The sequence below is a fragment of the Ursus americanus genome, chromosome 36 (genome assembly GCF_024610735.1).
Source record: "Ursus americanus isolate L20-20 chromosome 36, mUrsAme1.1.p, whole genome shotgun sequence".
NCBI lineage: Eukaryota > Metazoa > Chordata > Mammalia > Carnivora > Ursidae > Ursus > Ursus americanus.
In genome coordinates this window covers 13,700,488-13,721,596 of record NC_142162.1, presented here as the reverse complement: position 1 = coordinate 13,721,596, position 21,109 = coordinate 13,700,488, and the positions used below count along the sequence as shown (strand labels likewise).

The window sequence follows — 21,109 nt, the reverse complement described above, 5'->3', positions numbered from 1 at the left end:
AGCCGTAGAATGAATAAGTCATTCTTCATGAATAAAAGGCACAGCATAAGAATGCAGTCAATGACATTGGAATAGGGATGTAATGAGAGATGGCAGCTACGCTTGTGAACAGTTTAACGTATAAAACTCTCAAATCACTAAATTGTACACCTGAAACTACTATAGCATTGGGTGTCAGCTATACTCAAAAAAAATAAATTGGCTTTACATAATTTTCCTAATGCTATGCTTTAAAAAAAAAAACCACTGGGGGCGGAAATCAGTCTTGACTGCTTTTAATGATTGGACTTTAAAACTGGTGTGTAACTGGGACCCCTCAGGCTCTAGGTGACAATATAGGAACAGAGTCTAACAACCACACAAGCAGTGAGAACAGCCCGGGCTCATGGGAGTCACGGAGCGAGCCCCAGCCCTGCACCCACGTGCTTTACCTAGTGCCAGGCTCGAGGACGTCCTCGAAGTTGCTTACACGGGTGAGTGAATTCACTGAAGTCACGATCCTAGGTTTCTCTTGGCTCCGCATCTAGCGAGGCCTGCCATTTTGTTCCTGTTCAGTTAGGTCGAGTGGTTTCAGCTGGGAGAACGTGTGTAAGGAGGACCCGGGGGCCGCCCCTGCCTTCTAGAATGCACTGTCCTGTTTGGGACGACGGTGTGCTTGTGCACATACAGCACACATGTCCAGAAGCAGAGAACATAGCGTAAGATGTGACAGATTCCCGTCAACCAGAGATTTAGAGTAACCAAGCACCTTGGGCAGCCTTGAACGTTCCCCCAGGCAGAGATGTTCAAATGAGTAGCAGACAGTTCTCAAACCTCCTGGCCTCAGAACCCCTTTCCGCTCTTCGATATTGTTGAAGACCTCAGAGTTCTGCTTTTGTCCTTCACAGCTATCTGTATTGGCCATATTAGAAATTCAAACAGAAAATTTTTAAGACACCAAAAACACATCCAGATTCTACTCACCACCAGAGTGATAACATCATCACGTGTCCTGTAGCTTCTGGAAGATTCCACCATACGCTAATGACAGACAAGAATGAAAAAAGCAACTAACATCCTAGTATTATCATGAAAATAGTTTTGACTTCAAGGCCTTCTTCAAGGGGTCTCAAGAACCCCTAGTATTATCATGAAAATAGTTTTGACTTCAAGGCCTTCTTCAAGGGGTCTCAAGAACCCCCAGGCCACATTCTGAGAAGCAGCAGAGGGGCTAAGTGCTACCGAACAGGGGATGGAGCAGGCAGCGTAGCTGGCTCTGAAAACATCATGCGAAAGGGCCACCTCTTGCACGGTGCTTCAGGAAGCAAGACTGACGCCCACGGGGAGGGCAAAGGGTGAGGCCTTTCTTATAACCTGTTCCGCCAACAGGCGTGCAAACCATGCACACGTATTGTCCCAGCCCATCTAATCAAACGTGACTCCCCGCCGTTACCAAGTCCAGCCCTCGGAAGGTAAAGGAGGATGAGAAGCAGTTTCCTTTTGAAAGAACATTCCTTGCAAAGTGCACACACCATGTCCACTCATAGTCTAGTGGCTGGAACTCAGTCACGTGGCCTCAACTGCCAGGGAAACTGGGAGTCTCTTGCCGGGGACAGCGAGTCTCAGCACAGAGAGCAGCTTATCCGGGGCGCCGGGGGGAGATCTTCCTCCTCCTTCCGGCCTGGCTCCTTCCAGGCAGAGACGTCCACGAGAACAAGTGCGAGACAACGTGGCCGCGTACCCACGTAGCTGCCGACCTCCACTGGCTTGCCACACAGCAGGGCTTGTACAGCATCCAAATCTTTTCCCTTCCAGACTGTTTCCAAACTCCCCTGCGTGGAGCTGGGCAGACTAGGCTGGCCCTGCCTCTACTGGCTGTTTTCCAGCGGTTTCAGCGGCAGGTGGGGGCAGAGTCCGGTTTCAAGAGTACGGTGTGCACAGGGTGGATCTTTGGTGGAGAACCTAATGATGTCCCTGGTACCCTTCACTTTTATGGTCAAACAGTGGGAGCCATTCTGCCATGTCACTGGCTCCGTTCCTGCCTCATTTTGTGTTTCTCCCAACGCCTAGCTGGTCTTCACAGCTGCTCCTAAATTTTGGAGCTTATTTTCCTCTTACCAGCTACTTGACGCCTTTTCTTCCTACAGTACTGTACCTGTTCCTCTGATAGGCATGGCCTAGTCTAAAACCACGTTGCAACGAGAAGGCTCAGTACAGTTCACTCCCTTGCCCAGGTCACATAGCTTTTAAGGAGAGGATCCATCATTTGACCGCTGATCTGACCCCAAGGCCCGTGCTTTCCATCTGTCTTCAATCCAGCTAATATCAAGGAGTTTGAGAGTCTGTCAACCTTCCAACTTCCAATTTTCCTTTTCTCAAAAATCAAGAACCAAAATTAAAAAGAAAAACTCACAAATAGGACTCAACAGCTTTAAACTTGCAAGCTCCTTAGATGGGCAAGCGCGGCGTCTAACGTATCCTTGAATACCAAGAGTCCCATCTCTTTCCAAGACCAACAACCTCCTTAAAATAACAGCCATTAGCATTCGAACACGTCCAGACGCCTTGCCATACGGTACTCAGTACTACAACACTATGGGGGAGATGCTCGTACCCCCATTCTACGGACACAGACACAGGCACAGAGATCCAGCAGCAGCCGAGGAGACTCCAACCCGTGCAACCCAGCTTCGAGATCTGTGCTCTTCAACTACTGGGGTTACATCGTCTCATTTTCTAATTTCAGTGTTTTTACGATATTACGATTTCTACTTTTACAGCTTCTTTTGCATTTAGAACACTTCAGTCTTGGGTGCCTGCTGTGGAAGTATCTTAAAGGTCTTTCTTTACAACATCCTGGAAGGATGCATTTCCTGAATCGGGGTAGTTAATATTTCGCTAAGCAAAATATGTAATAAAGAAGCTACAAAACGTCTTCAGAATATTCCTACAAAGCCCATCCCTTCTTGATGAAAAGCTGGAGCTCAAACATCCCTGGGAAATAACTGGGCTTTTCCCAGTTTTCCTGGGCAGGAAGGCTCCCTGCATGGCCTCACCTCATTACTAGTCACACGGGTGACCCAAGTCAGTCTAAGGCTGCCATGGGAGCAAGTCTCGCTCAACAAGGGATGCATAGGAGCTTTACCCCAGGGCTTCAATATGCACAGCTTCCAGGTTCCCGGCTTCTTAGTGCTCGGCACCTGAACACTTCCGTAGGTGGCCCTGACCTGCCTAGGGAGAGAGGTGTGGAGCGACCCACCTGGAGCCAGCCAGGCTCTGCTCCCAGGCCAATCACAGGCCACAGCGGCATCATGGAACCAGCACCAGCAGACCTCGATGTCCCACAGAAAGCAGCTTTTACCACACTCTCCACTGGGGAAGAACGGAGTTTACTGCAAAGCTCTCAGAGCCTGTATGAATCTCAATGTGAGTTTGCAATGTTTCCCAAATGTATTTGACTAGCTCCTTTCTCTCAAAAAGCAATTAACGTGTATTGAACTAATAGGTTGGGAAGCTGTCACTAGAAGGCACTCACTTATTTTATGGTGGGTTTTTTTTTTTTAAGTTAGTGGTTGGAGACCGAGAATGCATTCCCCCATAGAGAATAATGTTAAATATGATCAACTGCCCGCCAAAAAAATAATAACAAATAGTAACCTACGATTTAGCTGAAATAGGAAAATGCATTCCAACCTTCAACTCTAACAAGGTGTCACAGGCCCATTTTCGTTTTCCAGCGGTGGTCCTTTAGGACTGACATTCCTGGTCCCCACCATGCCCTTGAGACAGAGACACATTATGAGGGTTGCTTCTGGTGGCCCTCACCCTAGTGGGCCAGGCGTTCCTGTGTAGGAATAAGAAGATAGTTGAGTAGGTTCTAGAAAGAGAATTGTCATGGCTATCCTCCCATTTTCAATTTTCATAATGAATCAATTTTTGTATATTTCAGAAGTTTAGAAATGGGTTAGCAATCACTGAAGGCAAGTTCTAGTTTGTTCCATTTGAGAAAATGGAAGGAAGGTCTTTCCCGAAGCCACGGAGGCAATAATTTACGCGCTACTCATAACAGCTCAAAAAGTAATTAGTCAAACCAAACTTTTACTGACCTTTTTCTGTAGAGACCGCACAAATAAAAACACACAGGATACCTTAAGAAAAATTAATAGCTTTATTTTTCCTCAATATACATTTAGAAAATAGGTCTAAGGAAAGGTTTCATGAAATAGACCAGAGGACTATATACAAAGTGAAGAGTTCCAAATCAGCGAGACCAAGTCACGGACGGAGCACTCTTCCCCGAGGGCCACGGCAGCCTAGGACCGTCCCATCAGAGGGGAGGCAAGCTCTCGGATGGTTTTTGAGTTCAGCTGAGGAAGTGTGCTGATCTGCAGGAGTTTGCTGCTTGCGTACTTATTCTTGATGGCCTGCAGAAGTCATCTGTGATTAAGCACACATCAGGACCCCCACCTTCTACCTTGCTCCCAGCCTAATTCACAAGTATTTAAGGGCCAGACCCACAATGTCCAAGTGGTGTGATGATGGCGAATCACTGAAGCCAGCGAGCGCTCTGAGGTCCTAAAGTGCGGCACCTGACAATTTCCTTCCATGCCCAGCAACAGCTGGTAGCACTGGTGATGGGGGAATAAATAATGTCAAGGTCCAAGGAGCAGGCTCTCTCTCCTACGCTGCCAGAGGGGTGGGAGGTGTTTATCATACCTAAGTGCCACCAGGACATAACAGGTCTGCCAGGACAGGCAGCAACAACGGCAATAAAAGCCAAGTGGCAACCAGTGCCTAGCAGACCCCAGACAACACCCTCAGGACTGAAGACACATTACACCTCCGTGGTGTGCTAAATTATGCAGAAACTACATGCCAGGAAGCAAAATAGGTTGTCAGGACGCTTGGCACAAATGCCCTGCTCTTTGTCACCAGATCCTTGGTGATATTCAGTGTCACACAAGCACAGGACAGCATCCAATCGGTGCTGATTCCACCGCTCAGGTGGGCTGCACGGAGACAGACACCAGGCCCCCAGGAAGCTTTCTGAATGGGCTTCTTGCCCTTCCGTCACCAGGCCTGCATTCAGGGGCCTTTCGGTCATTGTCCCAGAAGATCAGAGGCCCCGAGTACCCAAGCTTTCCACAGGGCCCTTTGAGGGGTTCCAGACGACACGGTGAGCACCTGCCCTGACCACTGCGTGCCCTCCCCAGGACGCCAGGATGAGCGTGGGTAAATGCATGGAATGGCCATCTGGCTGACTACACTGCGCCTGGACACAGTTAGCCTAGCTACCTTGTTTTAAAGAAAGTCTGTTTTGGGAGTGTATCGGTACGCTCCATCCCCTGCTGTACTAGAAAAGAGTCTGTGCTAAAACAGACTCTCACAAATGCCAGTATTACATTTCCATGAAAACACAAACTCACACACACACGCATACCCTCATTCACAAAACCCCTAATCTAACGCTTTCCACAGTTTAGGAAGGAGTACTTACGATGAATTTCGTTAAGTTTTCATTAACTTTCACTACATTTTTGGCCATGTGCTGCATGACTTCCAATACTTCATTCTCTGTGTATCCAGTATAATACTGCTGCTTTAAGTTCTGGAATGCAATGCAAAGAGAAGGGGCAAGATAAAGCCTCCACTTCATTAGAAGAGCACATCTGACAGAGGCTGACATCACTCACCACTTATGTAAAAGCTATAAAATGATATTCTTACCTTCTGAAAATTTAACAGCAGCCCTAAACACTACCATGGTCCCAGCAAAGCAGCCATAAATGCAAGCTGACTCTGGCTTGGAGCAAGACTAAATTCAGACGCTGTGCACCTTCAGCTAAATCAAGTGTCAAAGGTCCCATATTATTTTTCAAAGCTTGCACAGGTATGTACGGTACTCCAAGTAACAAACTTTCATGCTAACCTCTCTGAAAGGTGATGGAGAGTGGGACAGAGTAAAAACAAAACCCAACAAAGGAATGCCCCCTTCACAGGACGGGCAGAGACCCAGGACTAGCGCATCTCACACGTAACCCCCGCCCCCATCAAAGCCCTACTGGGCAGCGGCTGGTGGGGAGCTCGAGAGCCCAGACACCCATATCGTCAGTCAGGGAAAGAGGTTCAGAATTAAGAAATAAACTGGGCCACAGGCGGCAAGCTAGTGTACAAAATTTAGAAGAACTAAGACTACTCAGGGTTCTCTTGTTGGGCCCTGTGTAGTTCAGCACTGGAGAACAGAGAATACAGAAGCTTCAACCCCCAGCCTTATGACCTAGCCTCCCGGAGAACAAAAATCAAGCAACAGGACAGTTGCTGATTGATAATAAGACTTGTCATGTACGAAGATATGTAAGCTGACTTTATTTCAGTTCTGTGATAAAATTCTAAAGGCTAAAATAAATCTGTCTCATATGCACAATATGATTGGGAAAATAAATCACAATTTAATCTTAATCCTAAAGTAGTTTAAAGAAAAAAAGGACGAAGCAAGAGCAATCCTGCAATAACACACAACTACTGGTCTTTTGAAATCAATTCCCAGAAAATAAGGAGACGTGTAGTTAATAGGTTTAGTTCAACGTGTTAGCCATTAGGGAAAGACAAATCAAAACCACGATGAGACACCGCCTCACACCAGTCAGAATGGCTAACGTGAACAAGGCAGGAAACAACAAATGTTGGCGAGGATGTGGAGAAAGGGGATCCCTCTTATACTGTTGGTGGGAATGCAAGCTGGTGCAGCCACTTTGGGAAACAGTGTGGAGGTTCCTCAAAAAGTTAAAAATAGAGCTGCCCTATGACCCAGCAATTGCACTACTGCATATATACCTCAAAGACACAGATGTAGTGAAAAGAAGGGCCACATGCACCCCAATGTTCATAGCAGCATTGTCCACAACAGCCGAACTGTGGAAGGAGCCTAGATGCCCTTCAACAGACGATGGATAAAGAAGATGTGGTCCATATATACAATGGGATATTACTCAGCCATCAGATAGGATGATTACCCAACATTTGCATCAACGTGGATGGGACTGGAGGAGATTATGCTAAGTGAAATAAGTCAAGCAGAAAAAGACAATTATCATATGGTTTCACTCATTTGTGGAACATAAGGAATAGCAGAGAGAACATTAGGGGAAGGAAGGGAAAACTGAAAGGGGGAAAATCAGAGGGGGAGACGAATCATAAGAGACTATGGACGCTGGGAAACAAACTGAGGCTTTCAGAGGGGAGGGGGTGGGGGGATGGGTTAGCCCAGTGATGGGTATTAAGGAGGGCACATGATGTGATGAGCACTGGGTGTTATATGCAAACAGTGAATCATGGAACACTACATCAGAAACTAATGATGTACTGTATGCTAACATAATAAAAGAAGTAGTGAAAAAAAAAGAAGAAAAGAAAAAGAAATGCTGACCAGATGAAACTACAAAAAAAAAAAAAAAAAAAAAAAGTTTAGAGCCCAAGGAAGGCAGGTCTAGGAGTAATTTAGCTAAAATGAGCCCCTGGTACCAGGACCATGTATCATTCATGTACCAAAAGCCTGTTGCCTCAAGCTTTTAATTTCAAAATATTTCAAATCTACAGAAAAACTGAAATATTATAATGAACATCTGTATATTCTTTGTGTAGATTAATCTATTATTAACATTTTGCCACTTTCCCTCCCACGGTGTCTGCAACTAACTCAATATCAAATGGTACAGCAAACATTGTGTATGTATGTATTCACACACAATTTTTGAACCATTTGCAAATGAGTTGCAGACACCATGACACATCACTTCTAATGTTTCAGAAATATCCCTAAGAAGTAGTTTCCTATCTAGTCACAAACCATTATCCCAGAAAGAGCATCTATCGTCTACTACACTGTCACACCACAGTATCCTCTGGCACATAGTCTATATTCAGATTTCTCCCATTGTTCCAAAAATATCTTGTACAGATTTTTCTTTTCAGACCCAGGTCCAATCAAGTTACCTGCAGTGTATCTGATCTTTAATTTTTTTTTACTTTAAAAACGACTCCTATTGTCCTTGGCTTTAAATGACAACTTGTTTGATGGATCCGAGGCCGGTCGCTTTTAGAATGGCTCACATTTTAAATCTGAGTGTTTCCTGACGATTGGATTTGTGTCAAACATTTTGGGCATGAATTTCATACAGGCGATCATGTATACATCCTACTGTATATCCTGAAATAACACCCAACTACTGGTTGTTCCTACCCAACCCCACAGGTATCATTTTCATTAGTTTCTGGTCTACCCGTAGTTTTGAAAAAGTAGAAAACCCATAAGCCCACATACATGCACTCGCTTATTACCCTTCTTTCTCATATAAGATGTCAAATGTATACACTTGTGCAGAGGAACGGCTCTGCCTGGGCGGCCCGGCAATCTCACATGTATCCACACAGGGCCCCCCAGGCAAAGGCCTGAACCACAGCTTATCTGTGGTGGCAAAATGCTCTGTGATCCTCCTGGAACACGAGAGGATAGGGGTGTGGGAGGAGCTGCTCCCATTCTCTTCCGTATCTCCCCTGAGAGGCTGTCATGAGACTTGTTTCTTAACACCCGGCTTCTGACGAGGCTTTCGTTCTGCCGCTCTTGGGGTACGTCTACAGGATAGAAAACTGCTTAGTGGCAGTCTAGAACGGGTTCGTCTCCAAAAGGTATCCCACAACTCACACCGCAGTCCTCTGATCCCTTTGGTTTCGGTGGTTGTCCTTTTGTGGTGTGTGAGACAGCTGGCAGCTCTGGCTACTTGTACGAATCTAAAAGTGGCTCCTTTTATCTTTACTGGTGACATCAGTCAGGCCTTGGCCTTGCTTTGTCTTAGATGCTTGACGACTTGCTTCCTTCACTTAACCAAAGATCCCAGAAACCTTAGCACCCCGGTTGCCGGTGGCCTGGCTCAATCTTCACAACTCGGGAGCACACTTGGCGCCATGCTGCGGTCACCTCATCTCCGTCTGAAGCGTCCCAAGCAGCCTTCTTATAGGCTCTGGATTTTAACCATTGCTTCGAGGATAGTGTGGTGAAAATGCTAAGGCCTTTCCTATCAAGGGGGCCGAAAATATAACCTAATTTCTTCTTAATCCAACACTTACCCATCTTCCTTGGCCCAGAACCTTCTGGGACAGGCAGGACGCAGCCGCTGCCACCTTTGAAGGGTGATAATGCACCATATCGTAGTCAATGAGAGTCAACTCCATCAGGTATTTGGCTAAAGTGTGCTGTTCCACGTCGACCTATGAGAGAACAGCCGGGGACAATCAGAAGTGCGGCTACTATTACCCTCTTGCAAAATCTTGGGCAAAGGCCTAGGAGCTCAAAGCCACTCGACTCACCAGTCTGCCCAAGAACTGCCCTATTTCACAGTATGGTACAAACACAGAGCATGAGGTCTTTTCCCTTAAGAACCGATAAACATTAGGACCTATCAAAAAGGTGTTTCCTATAAATGCCGAAGTTTTCTTTTAACTGGATCAGTGTTTCTAGGATAAGGCAACAAACAGCAAAAATCAAGTCTCATACAGAACCAGGGGCACTTACCTCCCCGGCTTTTGATGCCCGCCTTAAGAAATGTAGTGGCAAAGGTCGACCCAACTCAAATTTCAGTTCTTTCAAAATCAGTGTTTCCATCTCTCGGATTTGGGAACTGGTGTAAGCATTGTCTGTGATGTAAACGAAGTCTTCAATATTTGGAGAAAACATCTCCTCGTATTTGGAAGCCAGGAGCAGAGCTGTGATCCCAACCAGCTGAAGCTTCTTACGAGAAACCGGCTGAACCTAATTGAAGAAGAATGTGTCAAAAGTCCTACCTAACAAGAGGACTAGGGCTCTGGGCAGAAGGAAGTGAGAAGTACATGTCATCTCTGCTCACACCCCTCTTACGAGCACAGGTAACCTCCATGTTAATAGCAGGTACCATCAGGGGCGCCTGGCTGGCCCAGTCGGTGGAGTGTGTGGCTCAATCTCGGGGTTGTGGGTTCGAGCCCCACACTGGGTAGACAGATTACTTAAAAATAGCAGGTACCATCACTACTCCCAGCAGCCGTCTGTTGAGTACTCAGTACGTGCAAAGATGCCAACAACCACCTCATTGAATCCTCGCAAAAATCCTAGGAAGCGCATTTATTTTTCCCCACTTAGAAAGAGACGGCCTGTGAAGAGATTCAGACACCAGCTCCAGATCACTCAATTGCTCAGTAGGGAAGAATTACGCCTGAGAACCAAGCGCCTGGTCTGCTCCAGCCCTGTCATCCTGGCTTGAGGGTCTGGGGACAGCCCCGACATGGCATTCAACATGTCTACCTCGAGATGAGGCCAAGCCAAACAGCAGGATTAAAATAATGGATGCCTAGGAATGAGGAAGGGGGTCTCTCAAACACTTCCTTAATCCTTACCAAAAGTACACTCGTTATTCAGTGTTGAGAATGTCCAAAGAGGCTCCAGAGTCCGGGAAAATCTCAGTTCAGGGTATACGTGTTTCCCTTAAATTCCCTTTTCTTTTAAAAGGGACTTTGCTTTCCTTGCTTCAATTCTCATTATCGAAATCTACCTAAAATATAACTGCTCTCCTACCCAGTGAGGAATGTATAGTGCAAACCACCGATTTGCATTTCTTAGGATTGCACGGATTTCTTAGGATTTTGCAGTATCTCAGGGTGATTATGATAATCACCATTATTACTGTACTGTTGGGGCCGCATCTGTACCTGAGCTGCATCATAAACACTGACTTCAGATAAGTACACCCTCATCTGCAGGGCTCCCGGCTGGTGGGTCACGCGTGAGCGCTTTCTGTAGGGCTTTTCTTCTTTGTGGAACCAGGCGGTGACTATTTCGATGACCACTCCGCCTCGCAGCTGAATCTCTTACATTCCTCTACTTCAGACCTCCCATTCTCAGTACACCACCCACACACACCCCGAACCCCTGTCTTACTAATTCTGCCTCCTCTCTTTTCTACAGGGATTCATGCCACAGTTGGCTGGAACTGGCCAAGCTCTCTAGCCAAACTCCTCATTGTTCAGACGAGGAAACACCACCAAGGAGGACCAAACCACGAGCTACGGGGAAATCGCGGAAGCAGGCCTGGAAAACCAGCACCCCCAGACACCACAGGCTTCGGGCTGACATTCAGACCTCCTGCTGGTACGGTTGCTTTGAGGAACGACTGGCCATGCAGTGCCCACCCCACGACCCCCCAGCACTTTCCTGCTGGCTGACCTCGCAGAAACGCCCAGCTTTGGTCAGCATCACCAGAGGTTGGACACACCTGGCTACTTCCCCCTCTGGCACCTCAAGTGCCTCGGTTTTTTACCAAGTGGCTTTTGATCTTTTCTTCCAGGTATCACCCTTCGGTGTTGCAGAATGCCATTACAGTGAGCCCCCAAAGCCGCGCTCACCTGCAGAAACCGGTCCATGATGGCGACGCACATGTACAGAGTCTCCTGCAGCAGCCTAAACTTGGAGTGGACTTGCACCAGCCAGTCCACCAGGATGGCGCGCATGCGTCCGTTTATCTCTCTTCCATCTAAGAAGTGCGGACTTATGGATTGCAGAGTCTGTAGGCGGAATTCGGAGTTTAAAAAGCTGACCTCACTTCCTTCCCTGCTGGGTGGTAAATGCCGCGTTCCCTGCACAACCAAAACACAAAGGCCCACTCACCTCAAGCTGCCTTAGATACTGGTAGATATCCTTAACGTAGTCGCTGCAGAGCTGAGGGTTCTCCCAGTCCTCGTGATCAATGTCCTCGACTTTGCAGAGCAAGGCATCAGAGAAAGCTTGGCAGAGGTTCTCTTCCTTCGTGGAGATATCCTCTGATGGGGGGGAAGGACCCTGCGTGAACAAATTGACGTGCGTGCATCACCACCTTGGCAGTAGCTTGAATCATTAATCAGAGCCAAATACGTGCAGAGTCAACGGGTTTAAAAGTATCATACGCATTTTTAAAATATGTGAAAGCCAAAACAAATTTCAGAGTAAGAGGTGAATAATTCAAGATGTAGCAGATGAAGTTTTTAGAGATATACTCCTCTGTTTAAAATTCTCGAACTTCACTCCAAGGGAAAACCTGAGTCGTCACAATGGCCTGAAGGCTGCATGATCCGGCTTGGATCTCTTCCTCTGCTGACCCGTCTCCTATTTCTCTCCCCTTGGTTTGCCTCCCGGCAGCCGCCCTCACTGCAAGCGGGCTCCCTCTTCCCACAATGCTCTTGCTCTTGTCCCTGCACCCCCATGAGCAATTCTCTCATCTTCAAGTTTTGTTTAAATGTTACCTTCTCAATTTGGTCTATCCTGACCCCTATTTTAAATTACCATCTGCAGCCTATTCCCCCCGTCCACACGCATCATTTCTCTGTGTTTTTCCCCATAGAACCTATAACCTTGTAACACACTTTGGAGTTTACTTATATGTGATGTGTGTATTATTTTCTGTCTCCCTCTGCTAGACTGTCAGCTCTACAGAACTTAGAGAGTTAGCAGAGGCAGAAAATAACATATTTATAATTACATTTATAAATAAATAATACATTAAACTGATTTTGTCCCCTACAGCATCTCAAATGCCCATATCATCCCCAACGCATAGTAGGTGCTCAGTAAGTATTTATTGAATGAACCAAACTTAAATAGCTGGTTGCAGAAACTCTTAGAGCTGACAGTTCACTTCAGCTGTAGCCTCTTCTACGAGCATACAGATATCCTCTCATAAAGTAATTTATTCTAAATTGAGAAACTATTTGGCAACTAAAAAGCAGAAAAGCACGTTCTGGCCTATGAATAAAACAGAAGGAAGCAAAGCCCAAGCAAGTACACACCCAGTGGTTTCTTATGCTGACAGGGTGACTATTTAAAAAAAAAAAAAAATCACACAAATTAAAAATTTATAAAGTAAGTTAAAACGAGTGTTTAGTAATGAAGTATAAATAACCCATTACTTTTTAAAAGAATAAGAGGTACTTCTCAAAGTAAAACCTAACAAGACTGCAAGGCTATAAAGACTATGTATTAAAGAAATAAAATATAGAAAGAGAAGACTGTGTAATAAACAAATTAATTGACATTAAAGCTCAGTGATGATAGTTTCCAGGCTTAAAGAAGGATGAAACAGCAGCAGTAAAATATATATAGCGGTTCAAAACCCATCCTTCCCTCCTACAACAGAGTTCTCAAACCGAGGAGGGACCAGCTGAGCAAGGCTCATCCATGCCATGTATTCAAGAACTTCCGAACCTCAAGGGACTAGAAAGACTAAGAGCTACTTGGGGCACCAGGGAAATACCTAGATAAGGTGACCAGAGAGGTTAAGACCTCAAGGAAAATGAGTAGGGAAAGGTACGCAAGTACAAAGTCCCAGAGGAAGCCAAGAAACAAAAGCAAGTCTGGGAAGGGCATGTTACTTGGGATGGCAGGAGCTAGTGCACAACGTGTGAGAGGATGGGCTGGAAAGGTGAGCGAGAACCCGGCTAAGGAGTTTAACACATTTTACTCGAAGGGAAGTGAACCCACTGAAAGAACTGAGCAAGAGCGGCAAAAATCAGTGGCGCCTGGCTGGCTCGGCTGGTAGTGCGAGCAACTCTTGATCTTGGGGTTGTGGGTTCAAGCCCCATGTAGGGTGTAGAGATTAAAAATAGAATCTTCTTTAAAAAAAGAGTGACTAGAATCAGATATACACTTTAATGAGCACATACAGCTAGGTTAAGCTCAAGGATAAGCATCATCAGTGTCCCTGGGAAATGCAGTCAGTACTAGGAAGCCTGGTTTAAGGAGGCAGACGTTACGGTCGTGTGCTATGTGTGCCGTCTCGGCAGTTTGAAATGTTTACCTGTGTCTATTCAGAGGTACACCTGAGTTTAGCCATATCCCAAAACTACCAGGAGTAGACATGGACCATTGCTCTGGCCCTTAATGGAGAATTTCTTAAAAGCGTTCCTCTTGGGTCCCAACATAATTTAACGATTATGAAGATTCCTCTGTGCGTGCAGGTAGTAGCCTAAGCCCCCCAGGCAACTGTGTAATCCTCGTTCAGTGTCTGTTGCACGCAGAGCTACAAGCTTTATCAGCTAGCTAACTTAATCACAAACTTTTGAATGACAAAAGTGGTCTGAAGATAAAAACCTTCCAATTAGGTTAATGAATCAATTCTGTCGGTTGTTAGAGACAAGTGAAAAGTCATATCAGAAATAATAAATGTGGGGGCGCCTGGGTGGCACAGCGGTTAAGCGTCTGCCTTCGGCTCAGGGCATGATCCTGGCGTTATGGGATCGAGCCCCACATCAGGCTCCTCCGCTATGAGCCTGCTTCTTCCTCTCCCACTCCCCCTGCTTGTGTTCCCTCTCTCACTGGCTGTCTCTATCTCTGTCTGATAAATAAATAAAATCTTAAAAAAAAAAAAAATCTTTAAAAGAAAAAAAAAAAAGAAAAAAAAAAGAAATAATAAATGTGAGGGGCGCCTGGGTGGCTCAGTCGTAAAGCGTCTGCCTTCGGCTTGGGTCATGATCTCAGGGTCCTGGGATCGAGCCCCACATGGGGCTCCCTGCTCAGCGGGCAGTCTGTTTCTCCCTCTCCCTCTATGTCTCTGTCAAATAAGTAACAATTTAAGAAAAAAGAAACAAAGAATAAATGTGAGATTTTGCTGGGTTTTTGTTTTTGTTTTTTTTTTTTTTGCTCCAGGTTTATAAGGAGGAGAGTGGAGTCTGAGTAAAGGCTACTGCAATCCTCCTACTACTGAGTTGGGTTTGGGGAGAGAATTTACTACTATTAATATGCAAACATGTAGGTGTTTGTACAAGTTTTGGTAACCAGGGTTCCTTTATTTACTAGATTTATAATAAACAATGTCAATTAAGTGCACCAGGGAAGGACTTCCAGAATAACTGTTGTTTCCAATCAGACAGCTCATGATTTGTAGCACTAAGTGTGTACCTGTGCATACATAGGCACACACAATTATAGACAGGCAAATCATTCGCTGGGAATAGCTTTAGGGAATACAGTAAAATGGAATTTGGAGGGTAGAGAGAGTAATAAAACTAAACTGACTTTGTAGTCTATGTACTTAATATAGTTCTGTAGTATTTTGCTTTGTTATGACTATGTTTCTTGTGTGATTAAAAATAAAAGGCACTCTTTTTTTTTTAATGTGAAAAGTTGTGCTTACTTCCCCTTTATATGTAGTTTTTGTATTAGGGATAGTTAGCCATAAAACATTCTCATAGTTGAATAATGACTACAGTAGAGGCATTTTTAGGCAATATGGGCTGGAGCAGTGGAACTTGATCAAGGTAAATTGGCCCACCGCGACCAGCGAGCGGAATGCCAACAGGCTCATGAAGCAAACCACCTGGAAATAGCCATAGGCCCTAACTAGGCACAGTTCTGAAGATTATCAAAAATGGGAAAACAGGGGCACCTGGGTGGCTCATCTGGTTAAACAGCTGCTTTCAGCTCAGGTCATGATCTCAGGGTCCTGGGATTGAGCCCCATAACGGGCTCCATACTCAGTAGGGAGTCTGCTTCTCCCTCTCCTGCTCTCTCACTCGCGATCTCTCTCAAATAAGTGAATAAAATCTTAAAAAAAAAAAAAAAGGGAAAATTCCATACATTCCCATACTCCCTCATTCCGCCCTATAACTGTGGCCCCTCACCACCACCTTCTGGCAGACAGTCTCTCCTTTGCTGTCCTGCCCACTGCTCTTCAATAACCTTCTCTCTTGTTCTGCCTTGGGTGAATTCTTTCACCACACATGCTGCTGGCCCCCACCCAATTAGCACCCCACATTTGGTGGCCTCCCATCTGATCAGAGTGTCCCACAACTATCACTGAACTTCGTGTTTAGATCCAATCTGTAAATCTAAAACTTCATCTGAATTTCTAGCTCTGACCCCCAGCACCTCTCCGAAGTGTGTGTGCTCAGGCATTTCTCCACTTGACTGGGGACTCCTTGAAAACAGAGTTGGTGGCTCCAGTGCCCAGCAAACAAGGGGGCTAGGAAAAAACCTTCTCCTTCCTTTCACATACAACTCAGTGTTTGACAAAGCCTCGTTGGTCAGCAAAAAAATAATAAAATAACAAAAACACTGTTTTCTCTACAAATGGCAGGATAATCGCTCCTGCAAACACCTGTGAATGGCTGAAACCCTTCCAAGTCCTCAGCCAGAGCCCTTTGTAATTCAGTTGCTTCCTTTGCTACAAAGAAGAAACCTGCCCTCTAGTCTTGCGGTGTATAATTAATGGATTTGGCTAGAAACATCTGCTTTCGTGAGCACATGGCTTATAAATTTTCCAGGGCTCTCTGTTGCTAGAACCCTGTGCTCAACTGGCATCTCCACATCCCCAGGGACCAGCTATAAAGGAGCAGCAATGACTGCAGATAGAGCAGATGACAAAGTAAAAGCCAGATGGCTGACCAGAGCCAGGCAAGCAGAGGGGCTCATCTGCCAGGATGAGGAGCTCGCCCTAAACTGGGGACTTAGTGATCTCTTCTGTACTACGTTTCTCAGAGAAAAGTGTATTTGAATTGGAAATAATTATTGTTCATTAATCCCTGATGTCTTCTAAAATGAGCAGCACATTTCAGCCATGGAAGTGATATTTATATGAATGGAGTTACAGGTCCATCATTCTTTATCTGAAACACAGTGGCCTCAAATTTGTCAGGAAGCTAAAGCAAAGGAGTCACCAAGGAAAGGTGGAGTAATTCAGAAAGAGCGGAATTGCAAAAGTCACAGGAGGAAAGGTCTCTTCTGTTCATAACATTTTCAGTTGTTTTTCTTTTAATTTGCCTTTTTCCCTTCTTAATTAGAAAAGTAATATGTACCTATGGTGAAAAATATCTGAAAATTTTAAAGAAGAAAATGAAAATGAATCTTAAGCCCAACGTAATACTCAAAAATAACTACCATCAAATTTTGTATACAAATGCACACTTTTAGGGGCGCCTGGGGGCTCAGTCGGTTAAGCATCCAACTCTTGATTTCAGCCATGTCATGATCTCAGGGTTGTGAGATCAAACCCTGCATAAGACTCTCTCTCCCTCTACCCCTCCCCCTCTCAAAAAATGCACACTTTGCGCACTTTTAAAAGCAAATCCGGGGCGCCCGGGTGGCTCAGTCGGTTAAGCATCCAACTCTTGATTTCAGCCACGTCATGATCTCATCCACTGCCCAGGCGCATCTGGCATCATTCCCTGGGACTACTAATTTAATTTCAGGTGCATGTGCCCCTTCTGGATAAGTCTCCTCAAGGCAAGATCTCTCTTTAACAGCCTTAACACTACTGGATGGGTATCATAAGTGCTCAATATATATATATCTCTTGAATACATCCAATGTATTACTCTGAAAAATTTTTAAAAAGTTATAGACATGTTATTAATGTATATTAAATATATTAAATGCACACACACACACACATATATATATTGAGCTGGAAAGAACAAAGTAGTTATTGTTGTATTCTCAACACCTGCAACGGTGCCTGTCCTGTAGTAATTACAGGCCAATCAGACCATTAGCGTTCTAACTCCAATTGGGTTAACCAGTCACAGAGACCACAATTTATCAACACAGAATTTTGGCATTACCTTATTCCTCCATTATAAGTAGGAGTCTCAGAACTGTGAGATTCCACAACCTTCATGGGCAAGCTCATTCTTATAATAGATTATAAAACCTACCAAATTGCACTTTGAGATCACTAAATTTATTTGAATATCGAGGTAATTAACTTTGTTATTCAAGGTCAAAACATTATAGTATAGTAAGAACCATCACTAAACGAATGTGTATGTTCAATTTGCACACTGTTGTTCCAAAGTAGAGCTCTGGTTATGATTGCTCTTCAGAAGTTGCAGTGATCGGGGCGCCCGGGGGGCTCAGTCAGTTAAGCATCTGCCTTCAGCTCAGGTCACGATCTCGGGGTCCTGGGACTGAGCCCTGCATTGGGCTCCATGCTCAGCGGGGAGTCTGCCTCTCCTTCTCTCTCTCCTTCTGCCCCTCTCCCTGTTCATGCTCTCTTTCTCACTCTGTCTCAAATAAATAAATAAAATCTTTAAAAAAAAAAAAAGTTGCAGTTTAACCAAAAACAAGCTACTTCTGGGGCGCCTGGGTGGCACAGCGGTTAATCGTCTGCCTTCGGCTCAGGGCGTGATCCCGGCATTACGGGATCGAGTCCCACATCAGGCTCTTCCGCTATGAGTCTGCTTCTTCCTCTCCCACTCCCCCTGCTTGTGTTCCCTCTCTCGCTGGCTGTCTTTCTCTGTCGAATAAATAAAATCTTTAAAAAAAAAAAAAAAAAAACAAGCTACTTCGTACATTTGTAAATACAGAACATCCCACCTTTGGAGCCAACACTTCCATCTGCACTGGTTTCACAGATGCAGTAGGTTTCAGTTGTTTGCTGACATTTGTTTTGGTGGGTTGAGCAGGTATTTTGGTGTTCTGAGCTTTCTGCAAGGAAAAAGAAACACAAATAGGGCAAGAGAGTCAGTGGTGTTCCTCAGAGCTATACACAATCAGCCTAGTGTGCGCATGGACAGTCCTCACAGCTGTTACCTTAGCGACTTGTGTAGCTCTGGTTGTAACTCTATTTCCAATTTCTTCCAAAACTGCCCGTCTGATTGTCACATGACTCTTAGCTTTAGAATTAACTCCAGTGTCAGCATTCTCCAAATCAGTGGACACCTTAAAAAAAAAAAAAGTTAATGATGAATTAAAACAACTTACAATACTTTGCTAATGTCAGGTATCCAAATGCAGAATTTGGGAAAGGTAAATATGCGGAGATCTATTTGTGAGAGGGAAAAAATACATATTTTAGGAAGACTAAAAATGCTATTTGTGATTGATCACATCACTTGATATTAGGCAAATCACTTACCCACCTTATCTGTAAAATAAACATTCCCATTAAGAGCTTTCAAGATAAGCAACTATTGTTTTATATAGCACCCACTTGTTAAAGATCCCTGTATACTAAATTCATCTATTTAAAAATTTTCTTTAGAGTAGCTCAGTCAGTTAAGAGTCCTACTCTTGCTAGTCTTGATTTCAGCTTAGGTCATGCTCTCAGGGTCATGAGATCCAGCCCTCCCTCGGGCTCTGCTCTGGGCATGAAGCCTGCTGAAGATTCTCTCTCTCCCTCTCCCTCTGCCCCTCCCTAACCACACGTGCAAGCTCTCGCTAAAATAAAAACTTTTCTTTAGAGAGATTAATAACAAGTACAATTAAAACACCATTAAAAAGCTATAATAGGTCCAGATGTTTAAAACCTAAATTAGCTTTGATTCTTATGCCATTCTACAAATAAGAAGCGCTCCTATAGACATGATCTTTAGAGATACTCCCTTTTAAAATGAGGTTGCCATAGCATGAACTCTCTTATATTAAGGATACTTAGAAGGAAACTGTTTTCACAGGTAAAATAGTTGTACTCTCAAATTCAGAGAAAGTTGAAATGGTATGGAACAAAAAATCATCAGTTGACCTTAGCCTACTTTTGACAGAATGTGCTTAGACACAAAACTTGCTAGAAAAAGCAATTCATACCAAAAAAGTTTATTTTATTGTAGAGGTGATAAACATTTCATGAGAAAAAAATAGCATGTTCTATCCCTGGGAATTGTGGGTCCTAATCCTTAAAATCTCCCAACAGGGGCTTTGAATGGATCTACAAGGACAGTGGGGCAGGGGAAAACTCAAGCCTTCCCTGAATACAATAGAATTTGACAATGAAAGAACTTTATGGGACAGATTAGACAAAAATTACTTGTCAGTTCAACTTAGACTCACAAAAGAATAGGAATTAAATACTGAATGTATTCAACTTATTAGGATTCTCAAAAGCACACTATTCAATTTTTTCCAGCAGTAATTGCCAATTTTAAAAAGTGTTTGAAATTTTAATGCTTAAGGGTTGAGGCCTGGTAATCTAAGTTGAAATTCATCTGGAGGGGAAAACTGGTAGCTTTTAACTAGCCTTATAGCCAGGAGGATGGACCTCAGGTGTGGCAGGGCCCTCTATTTTGCAGCAAACGATAAGTAGACCCAGATACAATTCAAGCCCGCAGAAAGAAAAAAAGAAAACAACGTTCAAAACACAATTAACGCTCCCACTTTTGCACAGATGAAACAAATGAATCTGAACCCTTCCCTCTGTTTGCCATATTGTTCCAAATTATATGCAAAATCTTCATTATACTTGAGTAAAGAAATAAATTTTTTAAAGTGACAAACGCATATGTTAGTGTGCTTAACCTAAAAGACTTCGTGTGCAGAAATAAATGGGAAACTTAACACAAAACGAAATGTGAAAAATCCGAAAAACAGCCGTGACTGTTGCCTGATCAAACATTCAAAACAGTTTACTACCTACAGTTTCTTCCAGTCCTTCCCATTCCCCATCCCTGAGCTGGCAAGGAGTTTGAGAACAGAGGAAGGAAATTACAGCAACCTCTATTTAGATAGCACTCCAACAAAGAGCACTCGGGAATCGCTCGCTGAGTACCAAATCCAGTGCTGGAGAGGCTCACTTGACAGGTGCCTCCTCCAAGGCGCTTTCCTACACTTCCCTCACCCCAGGAATGTCCAGGGCGGAAGCGGGGAACCCAGAGCGGATCCGAGGAGGGGACAGGTTGGCAAAGAGGACAGGCCGCAGGCTGGGAAGCGGGCAGAAGGGGAGAGCAGCGCGGGTTGGGACGAAGAAGCCCTGCGCTGAAGAAAGAGGGAGGGTGGAGGTGGGTGACGGAGCTGCGCGGCCGAAGAGCCTTGCCTGTGTGGGGGGTTGGTGGGGCCCACTCACCGTCGGGCGTCGGAGCAGCGCCATGTGGGAAGGGGCAGGCAAGAATGCCAGCCCGGCCCAGGGAGGGACGCGGACCGGACACGGAGGACACAAGCTTCCGCGACGCCGTTAGCTCCTCACTCCGGCCCGCACGGCTTAGGGTCTTCTCAATGTCGCCTTGTTACAGGATTCAAATACCGCGCCGCTCGCGCCCCCATTGGGCGGCCTTACGTACGGCGTGCTCTTCCTATTGGCTAGGCCGGAGGCATTCCCGCAGGCGGATTGGCTGAATTTTCCAGACCCGTTTGGTTGTCATGACAACGGTT

At 45.0% G+C, this 21,109-nt stretch overlaps 1 protein-coding gene across 2 annotated transcripts; it reads right to left on the bottom strand.

Moving 5' to 3' along the window:
- Window positions 1-4,133: 4,133 nt before the first annotated feature.
- Window positions 4,134-20,985, bottom strand: CCNB2 (cyclin B2). 2 transcript variants are annotated; one of them, XM_045785325.2, is made up of 9 exons: window positions 20,805-20,985; window positions 18,560-18,688; window positions 18,320-18,454; window positions 11,669-11,839; window positions 11,407-11,565; window positions 9,548-9,784; window positions 9,103-9,243; window positions 5,477-5,587; window positions 4,134-4,403 (listed from the first exon to the last, which is right to left on the bottom strand). In XM_045785325.2, the coding sequence occupies exons 1-9, from the start codon at window positions 20,826-20,828 to the stop codon at window positions 4,293-4,295; spliced, it is 1,218 nt and encodes a 405-aa protein (XP_045641281.1). In that variant the 5' UTR covers window positions 20,829-20,985; the 3' UTR covers window positions 4,134-4,292. The 2 variants fall into 2 exon arrangements, with proteins under 2 accessions (XP_045641281.1, XP_045641367.1); XM_045785411.2 differs by having other exon boundaries at window positions 18,344-18,454; window positions 20,805-20,983.
- Between the last annotated feature and the right edge of the window lie 124 nt (window positions 20,986-21,109).